A 21,763-nucleotide genomic window follows, 5' to 3' on the forward strand; every position below is an offset into this window, starting at 1 on the left:
GGGCCAAAAGCCCATTTCGAAGTGGGCTGATATGATCACCCATCAATGGGGCGAATTTGAGATTGAAGTTAGCAAAAAGGATTGGGCTCTTAGCCTTATCCACTCTTAGAGACCAAATTCAAATCAGATTTGAATCTGGTAACCTCCTGATAAGATCAGGAGTAAGCTAACTCTATCTGGGAAAGGGATTAAGATTATCCCCTATCCAAATACTGATTTGGATTGGGATAACTCCTAATTAGGAGATTTCTTAATCAAGAAGAAAAGAGAGGAGATTTTCGAATGAACCAAGACAGGGAAATCAGATTTCGATCCAAGAGGTTCTGGTAAGCAAGAAAGGTTCCTGCGAATTGAGATTAGATCTCATTCTCTCCAGAAAAGAAAACAATTCAGCTTTTTCGTTTCTGGAAATCTCCTCCTGCCGCCGCCATCTGCATTGTTGCAAGATTTGATCTTTGCAGAAAAGAAAGTCAAGAAACCAGTTCTTGACATCAGTCTTGCAAGAAAGACTGAAAGAATTCAGTGTTTAGTACATCCAGGGGATTCTTGTGAAGGATCCAGTGTGTAGGACGCACCCTGCTGGTTTTGTTCCATCCACAGCTGTGTCATCTTCTGCAGGGACAGATCTTGGAGCATTCTTTGGGCGTGAACACCAACTTTGGGAGATACTGCTTCTCCGGATCAGGTATAATCCTCCCATTTATCTTTTGGTTCAGATCTGGTTTGATTAGGGTTCAAGTAGATCCTTGAATATTGTATTCTAAATTCAGGGAATATGATTCCCAGTTGGGAGAAGGTAGGAAATTTTTGAAATTTCGCCCCACCCATTCCGCAACCTTTATGGCGTCCATTAGATGGATCCTACCATTCTTTCACTTTCTTGGAGTTTTCCATGCTGTATCTTTTGACAATTTTGTCAATATAACCAGCTTGGGATAATCCAATTATCCACTTCAATCTATCTCTATAGAGTCGAAGACCCAGTATGTATGAAGCTTCTCCAAGATCTTTCATGGAGAACTGTTGTGATAGCCATACCTTGACCAAAGTCAACATTCCTACATCATTCCCAATGAGTAGGGTATCGTCCACATACAACACCAAAAATGTGGTCTTATCCCCACTGGATTTCCTGTAAACACAGGGCTCATCCGGATTTTGCTCAAAGTCAAACGTTTTGACTGTAGAATCAAATCGGATGTTCCAACTCCTAGAAGCCCGCTTAAGTCTATATATGGATCTATTAAGTTTACATACCATGTGTTCCTGACCAGCAACAATGAAGCCTTGCGGCTGCTGCATGTAGATGTTTTCACTAAGATCTTTATTCAGGAACGTGGTTTTGACATCCATTTGCCAAATCTCGTAGTCATGGTACGCTGCTACAGCTAGCAGGATCCTAATGGATTTAAGCATGGCCACGGGCGAAAAGGTTTCCTCATAATCGATGCCTTCTTTCTGAGTATTCCCTTTCGCCACCAATCGAGCTTTGTAGGTCTCAATCCTGCCATCGGGGCCCTTCTTCCTCTTGTAGATCCATTTGCAACCAATTGCTTTTACCCCGGAGGGCGGATCTACTAGAGTCCAGACTCCATTGGTCTCCATTGAGTCCATCTCAGCTCTCATGGCCTCCACCCACTTTTGGGAGTCTATGTCTAACATAGCTTCCGTGTAAGTCACGGGATCCTCTTCACTAGTCAAAGCTTCCACCAGGTAACTATCCTGGTCATAAGCATATCAGACTGGTGGTCTGGATACCCGGGTGGACCTTCTAGGTTGGTCATTACCTAGAACTTGTGGGACATCTCCCACTGCTCCTGACCTCTCCTCATCAAGAACTATTTCCTGATGATGGGTGTCCAGGATGTATTCGGATTCTAAGAATTGGGCGTTTCGACTGCAGAACACTTTCTGCTCACTTGGGTCATAGAATAGATAACCCACCGAATCCTTTGGGTAGCTTATAAACAGGCAACGACTGGTTTTAGATTTCAACTTGTCCGCACTTGTTCTTTTAACGTGTACAGGACAACCCCAAATCTTCAAGTGTCTTACACTTGGCTTCCTTCCGGTCCAAAGTTCATATGGAGTTTTCGGAACTGATTTGGTTGGAACCCGATTCAGCACGTAGATAGCAGTCTCTAATGCGTATCCCCAAAAGGATGTGGGTAATTCTGAGCGTATGAGAAGTGACCGGACCATGTCCAACAAGGTTCTATTCCTCCTCTCTGAGACACCATTGAGTTGAGGTGTAGTAGGAGGAGCTAATTGTGACACTATCCCATTGTCCTTTAAGTAGTCCTTGAATTCGTTAGAGAGATATTTGCCACCTCGATCTGATCGAAGGGCCTTAATTTCTCTCCCTAACTGTTTCTCGACTTTCTGTCTGAACTCTTTGAACTTTTCAAAGGATTCAGACTTATGTCTCATTAGGTACACGTAACCATATCGTGAAAAATCATATGTAAAAGTGATGAAATACACGTGTTGACTCCGTGTCCTATTCTTGTTCCATCGATTCCTTTTAGGTTAAACTATGTCAATACATTGGTCAAAGGCTGTCACGAACAATTGACACAAAAAGATATTAACCTAATTGCTACTTGTACCACTATTTGTGACAATTACGGATCACCGAAATCATGGATAGCAGTAGGAAAATCAACATTAATTCATTTTGTCCAACTAATTAACATCAACATCCAAAAAAAATATGCACAAGAATCAATGAATACTTGAATTAGAAAGCAAGAAGATAAATTAACTACAGAACCTCACAATGACACAATCGAACTTCCCCCTTGAACCAAAAAAAGAAGCTTAGCTGCTCATGATCTGCGCAATCTCCATGCTCTGCTTCTGCATGGCCGAACTGCTTTCTTGAGTTTCTTGATTTTCTTGATGATCTCTTGGATCTTCGAGTGAGTGATGCTAGAGCTGGCTCGCCCCCCTCTTTATATAGCCAAAGGAGATGGCTGTTTTCCAACTCCTAGGAGATCATCTTATCTTCAGGGAGTCTTGATCTTCTTTGAACTAATCCTATCTTATCCTATCTCTTATCTAATGATCTAATCTCAATCTTCTTATCTCTCTAGGATTACATTCAAGACTTTAGATCTGATAAAACTCTCTCCTTGGAGATTACATTCGAAATTTGGACTTTTGACTCTTGAATTCGAGTTGGGCTGCTTTAAAATTTGGGCTGCTTCAAGGTACTTTTGCGAGTTGGGCTTAAGTTGTGAAATGGGCCTGGCTGTGAACTTGCTCCGACTTCGGGATCGTTTTCATACTCGATGCGGGCCAAATCTGTTAAAACCAAAAACATAAAAGTTGTGGGCCTTCCTTTCATCTTTCTAATGCTTCTTGAATTGTCCAATTCGGAGTCCGGAATTGAGAGTTAGGCCCAGATTACTGACTGTCGCCGAAACTGTGCAAAATCACCCGATTTGCCCTGTTTTCTTCCAATTGCCTTCTTTATTGCCCTGAATCGAAATACAAGAGTAATGAGTCCATTTAAGTGCTAAATAAATGTAAAAGAGTGAACATTAAGGGATAAAAATAGGGTTCTTTTTGGTCTCATTAGACTTGTCATTGAATACTACTGAAAACCAGTTCAAATATCACCCAACAACACAGCCGCCACAATCAGAATGTGAACAAAAGAACACTAAATATTGTTGAGAACACAGGGAATACTGTTAAGAACAAGGGGTTTAGTCAACACAACATTCAAACATAACAATAAATCAGTCCGGTAATCGGTCCAACACCACCAATACAAACATTACAATCAGTCTGACTTTAGTTCACACACTCTAACCATCCAACATCCAAACAAAAAACTATATAATCAAGGCATGAGCCCTACGCACCATTGGCCAAAGAAGGCTGAGACAAACTGAAACAAAAAAACCACACTTGTTCAGCACTCGTAAGAAGGTGTTAATCTAAACTTGACTTCACAGCATTGAACAGAGGAGTCTGCACCAGCATCACCCTTCTCCAACTAGGGTTTTCTTGCTATTACGGACAGGAAAAAGAGATCACAAAAGTTGTCGCCAGAAACTACAAGGGTTTCCCAAAAAAACTGCTGCCAAACACTGCTAGGGTTTTTGCAGAAACAGCCACCAGACACCTGCTAGGGTTTTTGTAGAAAAAACCACGTTCAAACACTTTTAAGAACTGGGCAGGAGGGATCGTAGGTCTTTTTCAACCCAGAGAACCTGCTCTAATACCATGTGGTGATTCGTGGGGATTGGGAGAGAGAGAGAAAGAGAGAGAGAGAGGAAGAGAGAGGTACGGTTGAGAGAGAAGAACATCTACTGGCAGCCGCTAGTTTTCTATTTATATTAATTTCATAAAAGAATATGAATTTACAAGTATGCCCCTGGCGACATATCCTAGAATCAAAATAATAAGAGAAAAGAAAGAAGAAAAAAACAAGTAACTGTAATTGTAACAACAACTATTAAGTAAGCCTTACAACACAAATATTAGATTTGGATCAAGAAACTCTCTCCTAATTAGATTAGGAGACTGGCCCAAGAAGACTATAAATAGGGGGCGAATTCCATAGTTTCATACATAGCAATCTGCATAATTCTCCCCTGTTCTTGCCGCCCCTACCCAGTTCGATCTCCACTTGGGGAAGTGATCAAGAAGTGTTCTTGATATTGCTTTTTGGTAGAAGAAGCAATCTGAAGTCGTGCTCACCAGCCCCTATTTGATTCTTGTTGAAAAATCCTAGTTTTTGCTGAAGATCCATCCTGCTGATCCTGCTTCAACACGCACTTTGTCATCTTCAATGGAAGCGGGTTTTGGTTTTCTCTTTGGGCATGAACACCTTCATTGGGAGTTACTGCTACTTCGTATCAGGTATATCCCTGACTTTTTATTGGTTTCAGATCTGGTCCGGTTTTGTTTCAAGAATGATCATTGAAAATGTAGTTTTCTAAAATAGGGAATGCGATTCCCAGATGGGAGAGAGAGAAATTTTTGAAATTCGCCCAACCTTCCTACAGGGTTTGGCCATCCATATGATGGATCTCTCATCCCTTCAAAAACAACAGAAGCAAGTATGAACTTACCTGAGCCACTGCTCGAATGAGTGAGCATTCCAAGGTGCCATTTTAGTCTCCCCAGCCTCTCGAGCGATGGATGCCCTCATCATTCCGCGGAGAAGCTGCTCGGGCACCCTAGGCGTCTCAAGCCCGTCCTCGCTACGGACTGACTGTCGTGGTACGTGGATGGCCGAGCTGCTGCCCCCGACTTCCGTCTATGGGGGAATGGCGGCTCGGCGAACATCCTCCGGATCTACCACTACCACGTCCTCATCATCATTCCTTCGTTGTTGAGCCCTCTTTTGATGTCGGGATGCCTTCTCGGAAGATCTCGGCGGGGAACCACCTCTAGGTGGACCTACGACTGCACACCACCAGCCTGGTTCTGCCTCTGCCGGTTCTCTTTCATTCGGCGGACAATCTCTTCCACACTCGCCACCTCCACACCACCACCGTGGAATTGTAATGGAGTAAGCACAAGATAGAAAAAAGAAAGAAAGGATTCGACAAGTAAACCGGAGCAACAAAATAGATCGGCCGCCTTGCGCATCAGTCCGACGAGCATCAACATTTCAGAGCATGTGTACGCCACCACATCTATCTCGTCGATCATGCTCAAGGCTGACCTCTCCTCCCAAGTAAGCATATGCCACTTAGGTTGTGACACCTTCATCCTCGGGAGCTGCAGCGCGACCGGGAAGGGTGGGCCCCTAGGACAGTGCACAAAGAAGAACTCCTCCTTTCAATGCTTCACAGAGGTGGGGGCCCCAACCAACACCTTGATGTTCTTCTTGGCCGAGAAATAACAGTAGCCTTGCTAGTGAAGCTTTAGCTGGAGGAGGTAGCTCACTATAACCAGGGTTAACTCGATGTCATAGACCACACAATAAGACACAAGGCCGAACAAAAATCTAAAAGAATTCGGTATCAACTACACCAACAATACTCGGTACCATCCAAATACCCCGGCTACCCCTTCATTCAGAGGAAACCTCAGCCAAACTTCCAAGCTGCTCTAATACATGCACACCTCACCTGGCCGAGCATCCGTTGGCCTCTCGCCAGCCTGTGGACACCTCATCCTGAACTCCTTGGTGATGTCATACATGGCCCGGATCCGAGCCATGTCCCCGGGAGCCAAAACACAGGGGGTGGTCCTGAATCGGTGACCAGTCTGCGTGGGAAACTCTACCTCCACTCCAGAAGAGCCAACCTCAGCCTCCTCAACCTCGGCGGCCTCAAAGTCCCCGACCTCAGACTCATAGTTAGAGCCACTAGAACTAGAAGAGGAACCAGAAGAAGAAGAAGAGGAATGGGAAGACGGAGAAGACATCTTACCGAACTTGAAGCCGCAAAATCAAAGTGAAAGCCAAACAATGCCAACAACCGCTCACTGAGCTATCTAAGCAATTCCTCTCGCAAATGGCAAAGGAGAAATTCCCTTCCACCCCTTCTTATAACCCTCAGAAGTGTGAATCGAAGCCAGATCAATGGTGGAGATCAAGCATAGCTTTGACGATGCTCAGGAAGACCAATCGACGCGACTATCATTGCACGCACGAAACCTCGGAAACCGAAGCGACGATCTTGACAAGCAACGGTAGGGACATTAATTGCACCGGTCCACCCTGAAGCGCCGATCCAACCAACTCTGTAGACACCTGCGGTTCGCCCATGACCATCGTTCTAACTGACCCTTTGGGTCTCCTCAAGACGCCCAACGATGGACCCTGACCAAAGGAGCCCGCGCCACACCCTAACCGGGCACTCCACTCTTCGATTCGGAACTGGGGGAGTGATGTTCAGATTCCAAAATTTCAAGCACAAGTTCCTCAGCTGAAGAACGAAGAGCCCTTTCGCGGTGTAGCACCACCAAACATCAGAGAGGCCTAGACTTCAGAGCCCAACTCAACTCCTTGACGCTTGGTCAGACTAATTGACCGCACAATACCTCGGCCAAGCAGTCCCTTGACCGAGCACTTCATCCCTTAACTTCAGAACTGTGGGAGTGGTGTTTGGGTCATGGTTGAGCTGGCCTTAGGCGACATGTGGCCCGGCCAACTCCATGGCATACACCGACTTCGCGGCCCTAGCCGCGCTACGCTATTACTGTAGCCCCCCATCTTATCTACTCAGCCACATCAGTTACACGTCACGCGAATAAGCATGACCAAGGACAAGAGGAGGGATGAGGACAACTCCGTTGGGAATAGGACTCTATTCCAGAGACCTCGGCGGTTAACCTCATCCCGACAACCCCGGAAGCCCAATCTTACTAGGACATGGATGTCTGGCTATAAAAAGGTATCTCCCGCTCAAGGTAAGGGATTTCGACTTCTAGCACCCATACTGTTACTCTGCTCGGACCAGTACCCTTATTACTCGGCCCGACCATTCACCACCTTCTACTGACTTGAGCTTCGGAGTGCTTACCCGGGGATAACTCCTCGGGCCTCTGACTTCCCTTTTTGGATCATAGGTTTTGAAGCGCAGCTCCGTCCTACCATCTCGACTCCGCCTTGTTGGCAAGGACTATCTGACTGCCTCCTCAATTCATGCACCACCTCGGATCGAGCAGCATCACATATTATATTCCAATGGAGGTTTTGATGAAATAGATATTAATTAACTCACCATTTTTATTTTATATTTATTAGTTATTTATATTTTACACCATAGGTCTATTTAAATGTTGGTAGCTATAGTCCATATGAGATTTATACTTTAAAGCCACACTTGTAAGAGGGTCTATAGGAGATTTTTGTGAGAGCCACATAACAAACGGTAGCCCAAGTCAACCTTTATGGAAGCAAAATCATGTTTTTTTTTTATTTTCTTGTTTGGTTTAGAAACTGAGACTCTTTTTTTTTTTTCAAATCAAAATCGATTTCTTTTCATCTTTTTTAGAAAAAAAAGGGTAAAAGACTTAAACCTCCCCAAAATTTTAAAATAAATACTAATACCTTCCTTCTAATTTCTAATAGGACTTAAACCTCCCCTATCAGAATAAGATTCCATTAAATTTAACAGAAACAATAAAGGGACTCTTTTATCCTTCATTATTCCATAAATTTAAAAACCATTCAACCTAAAAAATAAAAAATTACCACATTTTTTACTACAAAGATAATTATGAAATTACATCAAGAGGGACTAAAACTCATTCAAGACAAAACCTTCACTCTCTAACAAGGAAACCAATATATGAGTCAAGTTTATTGTATCATGACTAATATGATGAAACGCTAGCTACATAAAAATGATGAAACGCTAAACTGAGTAATAAGAGATTTAGAATCAACAAAAAAGAACAATTCGATCACGAATATGCATATTCTAGCTTGTTTGAACCTGATAACAATATGAATTTTTCTAGTCATTAGAATGCTTTGTCCATAAACTTCTGCACACTTTGAAGAGTTGTATACACTGTATATGCCACAACTACTTCTACATCAATCGGCAATAGGAACAGGATGCACCTAGGACTGGCAGTTTTTCAACCCAATCCACGAACCCGCCCAACCCAATCATTAATTTACGGGTTGGGTTGTAACCATCTAGTCTCGGGTCACTGTGGGTTGGATAACCGAATAATGGGACATTTAATGGGTTGGGTGGGTTGGGTCATGGTTATCCAACTGGTAATCCAATAATTTTTTATATTTAGACTTCCCTCTTTGAATAATCCTAATTCGAACCCTAAACAACCAAATTTAGCAGCAGAGAGTACTGAAGCTTTTGGTGAAGGGATGAGATGAACTCTGCGACTCCTAATAAGATTAGAAGGTGAGTGTTTTTGAAAAGGATCCTTCGATGTTTTCACTGCTTCTCGGCATTCATGGTCTCTGCTCTTTGCTCTCACTCACATTCTCTTAGGCGGCAACGCCACCGACTTTGCCCAAGGATTAGAGCTTTCACAGCCTATTCCATCAACGTTGTAGTAGAAGCAATATCCAGAGTTTTCACTCCTTGAAGCTAAATCATGTCATCTTTGCCATATTGACAGTTGTCTTGGTTGCAATTTTTTTTGAAACTTCATTGTGGTTGTCGTCCACCAAGCTTGTAATTGGCATCAAGCAATTCATCTTGCTCTAGTATCGGCATCAAGACTGTAATCGGTGGTCAATCTGTGAAAGGGATTGGTTCCAGGTTCATTTAGGAGTGTTATCGGCATCAAGCCTGCAATCGACGTTGAGTCTAATCGGTGATAAACCTCAAGGCCAGGGCTGCATAGAACTAACATCGAGTTTAATGACTGATCGCTTGGTGGAACAAAGCAAAGTCTGCATGCTAAGTGTTCGATAAAAGGCTTAACTTCAGGGCTGGAGATCAGCTGACTGTATGAGGCATGGGTGAGTCAACTCACCTACCTAACTCGAGTAGTGAAGAAAAATGATTTTGGTGTTGTCCAATGGTATTTCATGTTTCAATCCTTTTTTTTTTGAATTTCTTCATTTGTATTTAAGAAAATTAGCTGCTAAAATTTTGCTTGAAAACTCAGCTATGTTTCTTATTATTCTTTATCTTCCTTCATTATATCCGATCACCAAAACATGTTAGAATTTTCATTTTTCAGACTTTGTTTTGTTCTTTTAACCCAATTATCTTCTACTACGCCAGATGTAAAGGATTATTTAATCGTCAAATAAGTTGTCAATCTCTTTAATTTATTATTTTAGTCACAAAAATATCGATCCTACCTCATATTTTGTTGTGGAATGATTCTCAAATCTTGCTGAAAGCCAAAGTACAAGTGAAGAGAATTTCGAATTGCAGACAAAGTTGTATCTTCTTAAATTTTTGTTTTTTTTTAATATTTTTTTTGTAATTTTTGTTGGTAATTTTCTGCGTTTTTTAATACATTTTCCTGTAATTTAAAATTTCTGTTATGTTTCTACGATTTGTATTTCTTTTCATTTGCCACATTTTCTATAATTTTTTGTTATATTTTCTTGTAATTTTAAATATTTTTGTTCATTTGTTTGTATTTTAATAATTTAAAAAATTAATGGGTTGGGCCAAGGTGGGCTTGGACAAAATGAAAGTCGCAATCTCTGTTTTTCAAATTTTTATGTAGTTTCTATTAATTTTGTGCATTTTTGTGTTTTTTCAAATTTATTTCCTGCAATTTCTATTATTTTTGTATAATTTTCATTATTTTATCTAAATGGGTTGGGTTGGGTTCAGGTGAGTTTGGATTAAACCCAACACATTTAATTCTATCTAATTGGGTCATTAATGGGTTGAGGGGTTAGATGAATTGGGTTGAAACTCAACCCAAACCGAACCCAACTCAACTCGTCCAATTGCCACCTCTAGATGCACCCCAACCTCCAAAAACTTCATCTACCAACCAATAATCACCCATGCAATCAAAGGTATTTCTCCCTTCAATGAGCCATCATATAGTAAACTGTTGTATCGGTATGATGTACAAATCCATCTCTTAACCTTTTGCCAAAATTATTCAAATTCTCAATCCTGGTACGTTCAACCACAAACTTATTTATTTATTTATTTATTTTGGATAATGATTAAACTAACGGCATAAATCAGTGCAGGCAACCTCCAGATGCAACCATGTCTGGCCAATATCCAAGGCTCAACCTAAATGAGCAAAGCGGCAATACCGTGTGGTGGTGTTGCTGATGAGATATAGTTGTTTGTGGATTGCAGATGTTAGAAGTTGGGTGCAAGGTTCAAAGTATCGTTATGTATCGGTTCATATTGGTTGATATGCATCATTCCAGGACCTTTCCGATACGCCCCTACAGTGGGTGTATCAGGGGTCTGACCGGTTCAAGGGATGGAGGGGTCCTAGACCGTCTCCCTTGAACCAGTTTTGAAAAAAAAAAGTAAAAAAACAAGTATCAAAACACCCGATATGCCCCTATCGGCATATCGGGCATATCGATATTTTGAACCTTGGTTGGGTGGTACAGGAAATGCAGACCTTTATCACGTTTTTGGGTATGTAACATACTGGCACACTGAGAACAGTGCAATGAACAATAAAAGACAGAATTGGGTTTTAAGCTCAGTTCGGAAGGAGTACAAATACAAATATGTACAGTGCAAATACATACAAAATAATACAAAATTCAAGGTTTTGCACTCTACAAATTTGCATTTGTACTCCTTCCAAACTGAGCCTAGGAAAAAATAACTCCCACTTGATGTCAAATGCTAATGGGTTTGGATAGAATGCTAACATAGGGGAGTCTTTTGTCTTATGATGTCACATGCTTTGTGACATGGGAGGTCTTAGTCCAATTTGAAAAAGGCAGGATGTTTAACTGTTTAAGTATTTGAGGATAAAAATGAAGGGAAGTTTAAATCATTTACAAAAAAAAAAGGGTTTGATTATGATATGGAAAAGATATGATAGCAGAAAAATAACTGACCAATAAATTGGAATCATAAACATTAATGACCCAATTCATCTAACCCGTCAATCCATTAATGACCCATGTTCAGGTGATATTTTTCAAAATGCATGGGTGGGTTTAAATTGGTCAAAACTCTTTTCATATCATATCTTTTCCGTATCATAGATTTTCCCCCAAAAAAACACAAAAAACGTACTTTTCTTCATGGAGGCTGTGGCATTTAGTAACAAGAAAAGAAAAGCGAAAACATTTTCGAGAGCACCCCCTTTAATTTGCCATCGGGTAAAAATTGCCATCAGGTTTACGATTCATTGATCATCATTCTTTGAGAAATGACCAAAATTTAATTTCAGGAGATCCGGATACCAAAATATGATACCTATTATTGCATAACCAGGCCTATGAACATTGGCATCAATGTTAGAGTCATGTTACATTGTCAGTCTTATCCCAACCAAGGTTCAAAGTATCAACACGTATCGGCCCATATCGGCCGATACGTATTGTTTTGGGACTCCACCGATATGTCCCTATAATAGGTGTATCGGGGGTCTGATCGGTTCAGGGGATGGAAAAGACCTAAACCGGCCCCCCTGAACCGATTTCAGAAAAAAAAAACAAAAAAAAATAATATCAATATTTTGAACCTTGATCCCAACTATATAGGGTTGGTGGGTTATAGGGTTAGGGTCAGGTACATAAATCATGTTTTGTCATTCAGTTTTGTGCTATATCCAAACCCACTGATTGGTTAACACCCCCCTCCCCATTCAGATGAAAACCCACTGATTTGTTACCATCTTTTTTATCTGAAAAAATTGGTTATCACTTTTATGATGCCAGTTGATTGTTATTGTATCATATCCTTTCAATATCATAGTCAAACCCTAAATTATGAGCTTTTAAATCATGGGGAAATCTATGATGCCAGAAACACGTGATATGAGCTTTAACCAGTCACCCCAGTTGAATTTTGATAAATACCACCTGACTTGGTTACCACTTTTATGATACCGATACCGATTCATTGGTTATAAGTTTTTCTGGTATCATGTCTTTTCGAAAGGGAACCCTAAATCATGAGAACAAGAGGTTAAAAGTGAGTCCTTCAAGGTAAGAGCACTCCTTCCCTATTGGATTGTAGATGACAATTTTAATATCAACCATTTATATTGCTTCTATTCAATACATTAGGATCCAACTAATGCAGGTTATGGTGGATGATCTTATCAACAAGGAAAATGATTAAACAACTCAATTAATGGTTCAGATTAAGGGCAAGATAGCATTTGGGGCAACAGACTTGGCGACTCTGAAATTTGGTTAATGCTCCAGAAAGGCAGGTGGCCGTTGATACACAACTGATGCAGCACGGATCAAGATCCCAGCAGTCAAACCCCAGATTATGTAATTCTTATTGTCCTCCGTTTCATAATCAAAGAAATGGATCAGACGCTTTTTACCTAACCATTGTATCTCTTGTTCTCTCCGGTTCTCATTCTGAATTCACTGCATTGGGTTAACAATCTCCATAGAAGAAAGAAAAGAAAAGGACAGACTAGAATAAATAGACAAGGAACACAGACACAACCTTGATAAACATTTCCAAGGGAGCATCAAAAATTGCTTCCACCTCTTCCGCATTTCGAGTGGGCTTGAATGCTTGTCTATTGTTAAGTAAACCAACCACAGGAACCACTCTCAAAAGGTGCTGCAAAGCAAACATAACCATCTTTTCAAGATCAGAAGATATAAATAAATAAAGAAAGAAAAGCAAAGCACATGCAAAGTGGAAAAGCAATCAATTTTATGCTTGGGTTCATTCTCCAATCCATGGAGGGTAAGGCCATGTTTGGTTCAATTCTCATTCTTTCTCATTCTTACCCAAGATGAAATTCCAAGATGGAAAAAAATGAGTAAAAATGGGAAGAATGAGAAAATATTGCTATGAACCAAACGCTTTTTTTCCAAAATATGATTTTTTTTTATGGCAAGAATGAGAATAAATTTGTAACCTGTTTGGTTACAAATTTCATTCTCATTCATTTTTTCATTAATCAAAATAATAATATAAAGGTGTCAATGGACCGGTTTTGGATTGGACCCCATCCAATCCAAAATCAATTTAGATGGGTTGGACGGACCAACAAAACATATTGGATCGGACCAATCTGGTCCAAAATATTTATCAAATTGGATTGGACCATCCAGTTCGTCCGTAATAAAAATTTATGTTGGATTGGGTTGGATTAAGCCAATATCTGGTCCATTGATCTAAGGTAAGAATATAGGTGCCTATGGACCGAGTTTGGGTTGAAACCAGTCTAAATCAAAACGAATTTGAACAGATTGGACGGTCTAGAACCAGAATGGTCTATTTCCTTGTCTTCTCTCCAATGAACATATATGCTTTCAATACAACATAGGAAAGACCATGGTCATTCAGATTCCTGTTTGAGATAAGCAAAAGGTCTACCAAGTGCTCATTTAGATGAATTCCTTGATCTGCAAATGAAAGGTTATTTGCCCATTCCAAGTACTGCTCATTTAGATGAATTCCTTGGTCTACCCCTAGCTCTTCTAGATCTTCAATGTGTAACAAACCACGTTGAAAACATAGTCAATAGGGAAGCAAAACAAGTTTTGGCCTATACAATAATTCCTTGGTCTATCCCTTAAATTTTAGTGCTTAGAAATATATCTTCTAAAGCATTTATGACATTATCTTCTAATATCTGATAATCCATTGTTGATTAAGTTTGTAACATATATATCTCGTGTAGTGAGATCAAGTCTTGTGGTGGGAAAGGAATTTTTCTAGTTCTGCACCAAAGCTGATTAAAGTTGCGAAATTTTCAATATATGGATATTTTTATGTTGGTTTATGTATGTGGCTGCATTAAATTTCTAGTAGTTGATGGTGAAGAAGCCGTCTGCAATGAAATTATTTGCTCCTTGACCAAGTCTCTAATGCCAACTAAGAGAATCATGTGTGACTATGTGACTGTGGTCAATTCAATTAAATGATTTAAGAGAGAGAAAGAGGTTTGGGTGGTGTAAGTGATTTTTGAACCCTTTATTCCTTTTATTTCTTTCCTCTAATAGAAGAATGCTTTAACCATCAAAATCACTAATTAACTAAATATGTTTAGCACCAAACATCCACACATTTAGTGGAGATACTTGAAAGAAAAAATAAAGATAAATAAAATGCCTTTGGACAACAAAATATTACTCTAAATATAATAATAGGACAGACAAGAACCAGAGCACTGTGCATTATATGAATACAGAGGGACCCATCACCCACTCATCAGTCATTAGTGTATGAACAAGTTACATAAACAGCAAGAATGGCAAATATTTATTTCTTTCTTTGTGCTCCCCAGGGAATTGCCTAAAAGAGCAAAATAAAAAAATCTTGGGAATAATGGTTTTCAGTCAATATATTTGGGTGAATCTAGCCACAGTCAACTATGGAGCTCAAATATTGAGAAATATATGTTTCCAAAATCAGTGTTTTCTGGGCATAAGCGCGCGAGATTATAACAAAAGATGTAATCACTTCACAAAAAAAAAAAAAAAAAAAAAACAGTAAGAGATTTTGAAAAGATAAGTGACAATGAAAGTAAAAAGTTTAAGTTATATGGTGGACATAGAATAAGCTAAGCATAGTTGAATGCCATCAATCAATCAATATATCAAAGTAGGCATTCTGTTCTTATGAAGCTTCTGAAGTTTTTCAAAACTTTAGCTTCCTGTGGTTCTAATGTTCTATTTCTAACAAAATGTTGAAATCCATGAAATTAAAAATCTTAAATTCTTGAGGTGCCAATGGGCTCATCCTATACTAGCCCAGTTGCCTAAAAAATTCTTAAAACTCAATCACAAGCAGATAGAGGAAATCTAATTAACAACCATATCAGAGATGACAACAATAATTAAATGAAAATTAAGAAGAAAACAATAGGGAAATAAAAGCAAGACTGCAGGAAGTGGCAAGCAATGAATTGGTGCAGATGGGACATAAAGTGATCTATGCAAGGTGGAGTCATGGGTATGGTCTTACTTAGATTCTAATCTGACGTCAGGAAAAAAGTTCCCCCTCATGTAGGGCCCATGTGAATCATTTTTCTGAAAGCAAATACTCAACTTTGCCACTTGGTTAAATTTCTATATTCAGAACATGTAGTAGGAAAACAGTTTTTATATTCTGAAAGGAACAAAGCATATTTTAGATGGGTGAGATGATGAGAGTCGTAAAATCTTGATGATCAAGCTTTGGTGGGGGCGGGGGGGCCTCCTCCTCGTTATAATTATTCGGATATACAATGCTTAATGGCAAAGCAGCTTATCAGGACCATACCACAAATACCAATTAAACAGTACTGATCATTGTGGACATGCAGACCCCAGAGGCCCATATCCATCTCTTCTTCCTCTTCAATTGGGGACTTATCTTTCTCTCAATTTCTCAGTGGTACTACATCTACATGTAAATATGTAATGTAAGAAAAGAGAACAAACAGAAGGCTTCAGACTGATCAGGCAAGGTAAGTTCCCTCATGTCTTAGTACTCTCTATGTAAACTAGAAAGGACAGATTGTTGGCTGATATCTAAAGGACAGATTGTTCCCTCATGTCAATATATTTGGGTGAATCTTTCCCTTGCTTAGTTCCCTCATTGTGTTCATGGTTATCTATATATAGATTGTTTAAGGGTATGCCCTACCATACCTTGTACAGTTCCTTCTCCCTTGTACAGTTCCTTGGTGTACAAAGGATCATACATACCTGTTCTGTTCAGATACACCATCCCATACCAAGGATGGTTTGGAAAAGAAAAGAAAAGAAGCTTCTTCTACTACCACCCCGGACCAAGGATGCTCTGCTGCTCCTCTATAAACTCCGCCTAAACCCAAGGGGCCAAGATCAGAATTGATCTAAACTTGGGCATTAATTTAACATCAGAATTGATTACCAAAGAAATAACTCAACATCAGAGTTGGATCAGTGTGGTCCATTGAACAATGGGTGTTACTTTCTGCAAGTGGGTCATACCAAGTTGGAAATAAACTACTATTTTCTTCTTAATGTATTACATACAGTCTCAGCTGCTCTCCAGCAATGATTCAAAACTCTATATACGAATGGAATGATTTCTGCAGGAAGGCTCAAGCCCACAAGCTGTCGCATTCCAATGGGCTCCAGATCTAATCTGTGTCAACCAAGTCTAGATTTCTATAGCTTTGTTTGTCCTAATTGTTATCATACCTATCAGTTCACCCAACTCTATATTAGCTTTGTCTACCTTAGTTGTGCCATGTGTGTGGCTACAGATCAGTTTCCATCTACAGATAGCCAGTATTGTTTTAAACTTTTTATTCCCATGTCTATGTAGGAGAAACCATTAGTTCATGCATGTTTCTGTTTCTCAATGCATTAATTGATTTCAAAAAAAAAAAAACAAAGAATACAGATCTGTAATTGCATGTCCTTTCATACTGGGAAAGTGATTTCAAATCTGTGGGTCTTGACTATTACCATCCATTGAATAAATTAATAAGGTTGTCTTCCCCCACTAGAACACTTCTTTTCAGATTGCCAATTTGCCATTTCATGAAATCTGGGCCCACAGATGGATTATTTAGAATCTAGTTAATTTATCAAATAGAAATCATATCAAGAAAATATTATGTTTTGTTCTTTAATTAGCTTAGGTTGACCAATTCTCTTGCTTTAACCAAACATCGGCGAAGCAGACCCTTAAAGAAGGAAATTGATTGATTTCTTCAATTCCATAATCAAAGGAATATTTATATTCTAGAAATTCAGAAACAAGGTCGAGAAATCAGATTTTAATTTGAAGATTTCCATTTTCTGAAATGGCACAAATCCGAATCAACCATATTAGCAAATACCTCTCAGAATAATTGAGCTCAAGCCTGGCTCATAGAATAAAATATCAAAATTAACATGAATATCTGCGAAGCTTACCTTAGTTTTCAGCTGATCAAATTCATTCAACCATACCAGACTATAAATTAAAGGCCGGCCTACTTTTTAACCATAAATTAATCTCAGGGGCTGCCTAATGACAAAGCTAGCTCAGCGGTCAGCTCAGAGCAGACTGCTTAACTGATAAACCACTTGAAATAAGCGTTAACTGTTTAAGTATGCCATTAATGGCAAAATAGTGGATTAGCAGTTTTCAGCGGCCAACCTAAAACCATGGGTACGTCTTAAGCTTCCAGTTCAAGGAGTTGTCTTTCCAACTTCTAAATGGATGGTGAGGTGCCCACGATCGAAGAAACTCTTAATTGTATTAGTGCAAATTAACTATGGAAAACATCAAACATAAAAAAGCAAAGCAATAAGATCAAGATAAACGATGGCAAAAAAATAGCAGCAAAGCAATAAGGAAAATAGCAACAACAATTTATACTTAAAAAAAAATGTATAAATTCCATAAAAATTCGAACACACAAATACCAATAAGTAAAATAATGAAGAGACAAAAATTGATCAAATACCTTAATCGATGCTGCTTTCTTTTAATGCTTATAGGGATGATATTGGTGGTCAACCTAAAAGGGGAAAAAACAGAGTAAGAAGAAGAAGAAGAAGGAGGAGGAGGTATCCATCTTCTATGCGCAGCTTGAGAAGGAAATGAAGAAGAAGAAGAAGAAGAAGAAGAAAAAGAAGACAGAGAGAGAGAGAGAGTTTACCTTGGTTTTGAACTCTTTGGATCGTTTAGCCTTAGGACTTCAACAGGTCGAGATCGATCTCACTGTTACCTTGTACAGAGCGAGAGAGAGAATCGATTAGTTTTACCTTGTACAAACTTCAATAGATCGAGATACCTTAGTAGAGAGAGAGGGACGGGGGTTTACCTTGTACAGAGAGAGAGAGAGAGGGACGAGGGTTTAGCTTGTACAGAGAGAGAGAGAGAGGGACGAGGGTTCACTGACTTCAAGTCGAGAGGACTCGAGCTCAAACGAAAAAAAAAAAAAAAAGAAAGGATGGGGCACAAAAAATTTTTGCCAAAACCCAAATTTCATTCTGGGAAGAATGAATCTTGCGGCAAGAAATGAATATCCAAACACCTACATCCTATTCATTCTTGCCCATTCTTTTTCAAAATCGGCAAGAATTAAAAGAATGAAGCCACTGGCAGCGAACCAAACATGGCCTAATTTGCTCCTTCATCTAATAATATAGAGGTATAAAGACCACCAACATGGGTTTCTGCATCTTATCATAATTCCAGCACAATGTATATCTTGTCCTATATTTGTGCACATGTCTTCTTCCATTTTTAATTCAGTTCCTTGTACTCAGGATGAATAATTGCCCAAGAGATAAACCCCCTACCCTAATCCAGGGCCCTAGGCTCAGTTTCTATGGACTACCCAAGAACCTACAATGGGAGAGTTCAGAGACTAATGTTTCCAAAGTGAATCACTTACTCCATGGGGTCATGCGCTAGCCTAGCCCAATCCAGTTGAGTAGTTGTAGATAACTTGTGAGCAAGGGGGTTCAAAGAAGTGAGCGTACTGGTACTTTTTTTCATTACCAATCTAAGGGATTTTCTTTGTACAGTTTTTGCATGGAGACCCATTGCCAGAGGTCTTGGGCTGCCTCAGATTCAGTGTTTAAAAGTGAAAGGTGTAGGAAAAGGTGCAAGGGCCTTTTAACACCCAAGGTGTGAGGTGCATGCCTAGATGATGCAAGGCGCGTACAAATAAAGATATAGAACATATAAAATGAATTCAAAGTGAAAGTGAAAGAAAATAGATGTGGATAGTATTAAAGTGCTTTGAGCACTCGTTAATTCAAACATGTGAAACACTCAACATGTTTGTCTATCTTCAGATTACATCACTTCAAGTAGCTAGTGTGATGATAGACATCTTGCCTTCCAAACACTGGAGGTTGGAGCCTTTAAGGAAGCTATGTGAACACAAAACCTAAGCCTAGGCCTGGAAATTTGCAGAATGGGCTAAGAGTGATCACCCCTATTGTGAACTCTAACATCTGATACCTATAGAAAATGACTAAAGTAAATGTAAACAATTGGTTGATTGCCTAGGAAATTTCTATGGAACAAGATAGATTTATGTATGCTAGATGTTCATAAAATTCATTCATAGGAAATAAGCAGAGGCAAAAAGAAAAAAGACTTAAACAAAGGAAATGATACTAGAAATGCCCTCAAGAATCATCCAGTGCTGAAATCCAACAGTTTCGAGAACCAAACAAAAAGAAGCTAACATGGCATAAGGTATAAGCATGAAGGATTTCAAGAATGTTTACTTTGTGAAAGAATTGAGAACCGGTTGAAAAAGAATTTCCCAAATTATGATTGTATTCACAGTCTCCTATTTCTTTCAATGATTTCTGCGGAATGTTAACAATCTGTGATGATCGAGATCTATCCAACTTCAGTTCCTTTTAAGTTCTAACTTGACTATGGCCTTAGACTCCTATGACAAGCAAAGAAACGCAATGACCTACATGACTCATGAGCTCATCATTGCCTACATAAAGTTGGGATTTTTATCACTTGGTTCATGATTGCAAGTAATAGCTTAATGCCCAACTGTAAAACAGAGAAAACCTATGTTTGAATCCAATTTTTTCCTTTAAGAAACTCTACATTCACAGTAAATCCAGAATAATACCAAATTGAGCAACAGAAACCATTCAAACCTAGATGGCTAAATCTTAATTTTGTTCGGAGATCTAGCAAAAAGAAAATGTTTCAAGTTCTTGAATTTCATCCAGATTGATTGGGAACAGATGAATAGATCATACAAAATTGCAACTAAAAGCAAAATCCCCCAAAGGAAATCGAAATTCAACTTCCACCGTACCTTAGACAAGAAGGGTTCAAGAGTAGTGACAACATTGACAAGGGAAGGATCTAATCCTATCTCTTCCTCGGCTTCTCTCAGCGCTGTCTCGCTGTCATTTGCATCACCCTCCTCCGCTTTCCCTCCTGGTAAAGCAACTTCACCTAAAACAAAGACATCGACATCGTTTCATAAAATTCAGGAAGAAAGCCAGCTGGATCCGTCGCAATCTCTACGGAACTACGAATTCATCTCGTATCCTCTGACCTGAGTGAGTGGAGAGTTTCGAAGAGCGTTTAGTGAGGATGACACGAAGATCCCCACCATCGCCTTCGAAGAGGCAAACCAGGACGGCAGCTCTCTTGGGTCTGAACCTTTCAGCTTCAGGGCAATTAATGGGGGCCGCAGATTCTGCAAAACCCACCTGAGAAATCACCTTTCCTGCGCCTTCTTCCATTCGTTTCTCTTCGATATCGTCGTAGTCATCGTTGGAGGGCGGAGGTTTGTAGAGACGGAGCTGTTGAGCTAAGTTCAGAAGCCTCTGAGAACCTCTAAAACAAGTCGAATCCATGAGAAAGGAGGGAGAGTTGTGAGTGGGGAACGATGGAGAGGTGGCCATTGACATCCTCCCAATGGCAAGGACTGAAAATATCTGCCTGAATCGCATGACAAAAAACGTACCTCGGAAGCTGGTGATCGAACTCTTGATTCCATGAGAGTATCCAATGGTAGGCTTCCTACCTTCAGATCGGAACAAGATGAGTCGTTGAGGAAGGTTTTAGCGAACTGTTGAAGTGTTGCTGACATGCTATGGCTGAGTTTACATCGGCGTCCCACGAGGCGCACCTCACTGTACATCTCAACCGTGTATTGGGAGACAAGTACGGAAGAAGTTGCTAATGCACGATGAGATGTGCATGTGGTGCGTGCTGTGTGAGGCGCTGAAGTGCCTCGCTATGGCTGGCGAAAAAGGGAAATCGGAATCATTCGGTGCAAGGTCACTTCCAACAATCTTTATAGTCTTGCATTCAAATATCTTTTGGGATTATAATAGATAATGGCAACTTTTGAGCCTTAATATCAATAAAATATTTTTAATAATAATATCAAATAAGGATAAAATTATTGTTCATCTTCTTCCTCTTGAAGATTATTTATCAACGCTGCCACCCGTAATGCATCTGCCCACATTTGCCTCTACCTCTACCCAATACCACTACCTCCGCCCACCTTCGGAGGCAGAGGTAGAGGTGACGGCGTTGGGCAAAGGTAGAGGCGGAGGTGGGCGGAGGTAGGCAGAGGTGTTGTTGGAGGGGGTGGCGGGCGGCGGCACCAATAAAATGATCTGCAAGAGGAAGAATATGAACAGTTGTTTAGACCTTATTTGATATTATTTTTAAAAAATTAACCTATTTTTTAAATTTTATTAAAAATATTACTTTTATTGATATTAGGG

General features: G+C 39.8%; 1 protein-coding gene across 1 annotated transcript; it reads right to left on the reverse strand.

The window, feature by feature from the left end:
• Window positions 1-12,597: 12,597 nt before the first annotated feature.
• LOC104613157 (nudix hydrolase 22, chloroplastic-like) lies at window positions 12,598-20,982 on the reverse strand. The gene is made up of 4 exons (XM_010280865.2): window positions 20,575-20,982; window positions 20,329-20,471; window positions 13,044-13,163; window positions 12,598-12,952 (listed from the first exon to the last, which is right to left on the reverse strand). Exons 1-4 carry the CDS (start codon window positions 20,972-20,974, stop codon window positions 12,776-12,778), a joined length of 840 nt encoding a protein of 279 aa, XP_010279167.1. The 5' UTR covers window positions 20,975-20,982; the 3' UTR covers window positions 12,598-12,775.
• Between the last annotated feature and the right edge of the window lie 781 nt (window positions 20,983-21,763).

This window comes from Nelumbo nucifera, chromosome 1 (assembly GCF_055504915.1).
Source record: "Nelumbo nucifera cultivar China Antique chromosome 1, China Antique-T2T, whole genome shotgun sequence".
NCBI classification, from domain to species: Eukaryota; Viridiplantae; Streptophyta; class Magnoliopsida; order Proteales; family Nelumbonaceae; genus Nelumbo; species Nelumbo nucifera.